At 43.9% G+C, this 4,253-nt stretch overlaps 1 protein-coding gene across 1 annotated transcript; it reads right to left on the bottom strand.

Annotated features, from left to right (window-relative positions):
- Nucleotides 1-335: 335 nt before the first annotated feature.
- rxfp3.3a1 (relaxin family peptide receptor 3.3a1) lies at nucleotides 336-1,576 on the bottom strand. Its single transcript, XM_053616509.1, has one exon. The coding sequence runs from the start codon at nucleotides 1,574-1,576 to the stop codon at nucleotides 596-598; it is 981 nt and encodes a 326-aa protein (XP_053472484.1). The 3' UTR covers nucleotides 336-595.
- Between the last annotated feature and the right edge of the window lie 2,677 nt (nucleotides 1,577-4,253).

The following is a 4,253-nucleotide window of genomic DNA, read 5'->3' as shown; positions in this document are numbered from 1 at the left end:
ACTACGGATACTTTGAACATGCCAATCAGCCTACCATGCATGTCTTTGGACTGGGGGAGGAAACCGGAGTACCCGGAGGAAACTCCACAGCATGGGGAGAACATGCATACTCCACACACACAGGGTCACGGTGGGAATCGAACCTCCAACCCTGTTGGTGTGCGATGAAACCGCTAACCACTGAGCCACCGTGCACCCGAGGTACTGAATATTTACTTATAATAAATACTATTATTACACTCAATATTTGTTTCCAATTGTAAATGAAAAAAAAATTGTGTACACACACACATATACATATATATATACACATACATATATACAGATGGCTTGGTAACTGTACAAAGACGATAGGAGAGAGATTGTCTTGCTTTCAGTGTGTTTTCAGAACAATAAACATTTTACACATCATTACGCACAAAAAAAAGAACGTGTTCACGATTCTGACGCAGCTTGTGGAAAGCACGTTTTCCTTTCTCATTTGCTGATGTTTTCTTTTACGTCTCCGACAGCAACAACAGCTACGACCACGTGTAGGATACGAGACAGAAACAGACGTTTGCGCACACGAGTAGCGCATGGAGAGCGCGCGCCTTCAGTCACGGAGGAAAAAGTGTCGTAGCTTCCGCCTGAACTCTCTGCGCATGAGGCAGTAAATAACCGGGTTTAAGCAGCTGTTCGCGTGAGCCAGACACACGGTGAGCGGGAAGACGTAGGTGTGCACCGCGTAATATGCCTTGTTCCAGCGCGCGGCGTTCAGCTTCACCAGGACTCCCCACAGTGTCACGGCGTGATTGGGCATCCAGCAGAGGAAGAAGGACAACACTAGCACGGCGACCGAGCGGGTGACGCTTGATCTAGGCTTCAAGCTGCGGCGGTGCACGAGCCTCAGCAGCAGCAGGTAGCTGATGGAGACGGTGGCCATGGGTATCACAAAGGCGAGCAGGATTTTCTGCAGGTGGTACACAGCTAACCAGAGCTGACCGTTTGGAAAGCGTAAGAGACAGAGCTTTTCGCCGGCCACCTCGTTAACCGTGGAGAAAATGGACGTAGGCGCGGTGGCAGCTGTGGCCAGCAACCACAACACGGCAGCTACGAGCTTGACAGAGGAGCGCGCGCCTCGGCGCTCCTTCAGCGCGGATGCCACGCACCGGTAGCGCGCGACGCTCATGGCAGTGAGAAAGAACACACCCGCGTACATGTTCATCACCGTGGCCGAAAGCACGAGCTTGCACATGACGTCGCCAAACGGCCAGCTGAAGTCCAGCGCGGCGTCTGCAGCCCAGAACGGCAGCGTGAGCGCGAACTGGAAATCCGTCACGGCCAGATGGAGCACGAAGACATTGGTCTCGGATTTCCTGCGTGCTTGTCTCGCCCGGATAAACACGAGCACAAACAAGTTGCCCACCAAACCCGCGGCGCACACCACCGCGTAGGTAACAGAGATAAAGCAGCGCAGGAGCGGACTGCCGTCTGCCGACACGTCGATGTCCTCTAGACTTCCAAAACTTATCGAACTGTTCGCTGTGTCGCTCTGAAAGAAATCTTCTCTCGTTATCACTTCGACGTTCCCCATAACAGCTGCACGTAGGACTAGAAGCGCCCGCTTGGCAGTGCACGTGCTGCGTAACCGCGCGTAAAGATTGTGGCGCGCGCCTGTACCGTGCAGCCCGTGTCATCTTAAAACCCCGCCCTTCAACCCCACTGATTGGTAGATGTCAATTGTTATGGAGCGTCTAGATCAAAATAAGTGGAGCTTATCAGTATTTTTGGGTACTGGTAAAAACCTGTGCCAAAACGCGTTCAGACATGCGCGTTATGAGAAAACGTGTACTGACTGAACAGAACAGCTCTAAAATACTGAATACTGTCTGAAGGCTTATGATTTTGCATACCGCACACCTAGGAGCCTTTTTTATTAATAAAAGTTATGATGCGCTTGTGAATCGGTTCCGATTCTTTTGTGAATCACTACTACGTCATTAGTGTTGAAGCCATAGGGATACCGTATGCTTGTCCCCATCACACTGTAAAAGTGTTTTAGGCCTTTGGTTCTTTTCGCTCTCATCAAGAAGGCCAGCTTCTCCATCTCCTCAGAAAACTGCAGAGGCATTGAGTAAAGAGGCAGCTGCAGGGGCGAAGCCAGATCTTTCTCAATGAGATGGCCAGGTATATATACAGTATCTCACAAAAGTGAGTACACCCCTCACATTTTTGTACATATTTGATTATAACCTTTCATGTGGCAACACTGAAGAAATGACACTTTGCTACAATGTAAAGTAGTGAGTGTACAGCTTGTGTAACAGTGTAAATTTGCTGTCCCCTCAAAATAACTCAACACACAGCCATTAATGTCTAAACCGCTGGCAACAAAAGTGAGTACACCCCTAAGTGAAAATGTCCACATTGGGCCCAATTAGCCATTTTCCCTCCCTGGTGTCATGTAGGAGGGAGCAGGTGTGAATGAGGAGCAGGTGTGTTAAATTTGGGGTCATCGCTCTCACACTCCCTCATACTGATCACTGGAAGTTCAACATGGCACCTCATGGCAAAGAACTCTCTGAGGATCTGAAAAAAAGAATTATTGCTCTCATTTCTTCAGTGTTGTCACATGAAAAGATATAATCAAATATTTACAAAAATGTGAGGGGTGTACTCACTTTTTGGAGATACTGTATATATATATATATATATATATATATATATATATATATATATATATATATAAAAGACTTACTAGCAATATTTTAGTTTAGGCCTACAGTTTTCTTTATAGTACTATTGTAGGGTTTTGGGTTTTTTTGGTGAAATGGTGTTGAAATGACATTTTAAAATTACATTTGGATCATGTGTAATTGGTCATCTAACATTCTTGTGTTATAAAGTTCACCCTTTCACTGCAAACTCATCTGAAGTTGTTTACAGCCCCATCACCATTATTGTCCTTAGTCCTAAGGATGCTTATTTATACAATTACCAATAATAATGTTAAAATTTGTCCATTAACAGTGGATTCTAATAAATATTCACGTGTTGCTCAGCATAGAAATACATTTCTAAGAACATTAAAATGAAGCATAATGAAGCAAATTGAAGCATAAATTAAATGATCGGATTGGCATCCAGCTCACATTCACAGAATGACTCGCCTAAAATGTGCACTTTGTTAAAAAAAATTTTTCTTTTTTTTTTTTTAAATAATAATAAATAAAAATTATTTTAAAAAAAGACATATCTTTACAACCACAATAATTTTGTGGAAGAATTTCATAGTTACAAGTCAGAGAGCTGCAAAGCAAAACGTGGTGTTTACTGCCACCTGCTGTTACATGGCATTAACAAGTCACAGAGAAACAAGTCCCTTTTCTCTAGGATCCTTATTGCAACTGGTGTCTAAGAACCAAAAATCTAAAATAAATAAATAAATAAAATAAAAATAACCCAGTTTCTAGTGGAACATTTCCCCAGAATTTCCCCTGAATCCCCAGGGATTCAGCTATGCTCTTCTGTGTTCGGACCATGGTCTAGTTCTGAAACGCAGGGCTCTGTTCTTCATACAACACTTAACAAATCCGATATCCAGGTTTGTAAACCAGATTTGAGAATTGTGTTAATTCAGTTCTTTGAATGTACCTGAGAACTGAATAATTGTATCCGGAATAAGTCAGATACCTGTGTGCGCTCCTTTGGATTCAAAGAGCAGATACACTATATGGCTAAAAGCTTGTGGACACCTGACCATCACACCCATATGTGGTTCTTCCCCATACTTTTGGCACAAAGTTGGAAGCACACAATTGTATAGAATGTCTCTGTTTGCTGTAGCATTACAATTTCCCTTCACTGGCGCTAAAGGGCCCAAACCTGATCCAGCCTGGCAATGCTGTTGAAGACTCCAAATGAAGACTCCATGGAGCCATGCTCCAAAATATAGTGGAAAACCTTCCCAGAAGAGTGGAGGTTATTATAACAGCAAAGAGGGCTACATCTGGAACGAGATGTTCAAAAAGCACATATGGGTGTGATGGTCAGGAGTGCACAAACTTTTGTCTATATAGCATATATAGACAACTGATTGTTTAATGAGAATGGTACAGAAGCATGAGAGACTATTATATTTCCATGTGCATGTACAGGTTAATTCAGTGTGCTACAGGTTACTGAGTAATCCATGCACAAAAACAAGCCAGGCCTCAGGTTTATCAGATGTGTCTGCCGTCGTTCTCTCCACAGCTTCATCTCTTCCTTTC

Source organism: Ictalurus furcatus, chromosome 27, assembly GCF_023375685.1.
Source record: "Ictalurus furcatus strain D&B chromosome 27, Billie_1.0, whole genome shotgun sequence".
NCBI classification, from domain to species: Eukaryota; Metazoa; Chordata; class Actinopteri; order Siluriformes; family Ictaluridae; genus Ictalurus; species Ictalurus furcatus.
The sequence above is the reverse complement of the archived record's forward strand: the minus strand, read 5'-3'. Positions and strand labels throughout refer to the sequence as shown.

What these genes read in the sequence shown, in the direction of transcription:
- rxfp3.3a1 (XM_053616509.1), bottom strand. Translation starts at nt 1,576, where the DNA reads ATGGGGAACGTCGAAGTGATAACGAGAGAAGATTTCTTTCAGAGCGAC.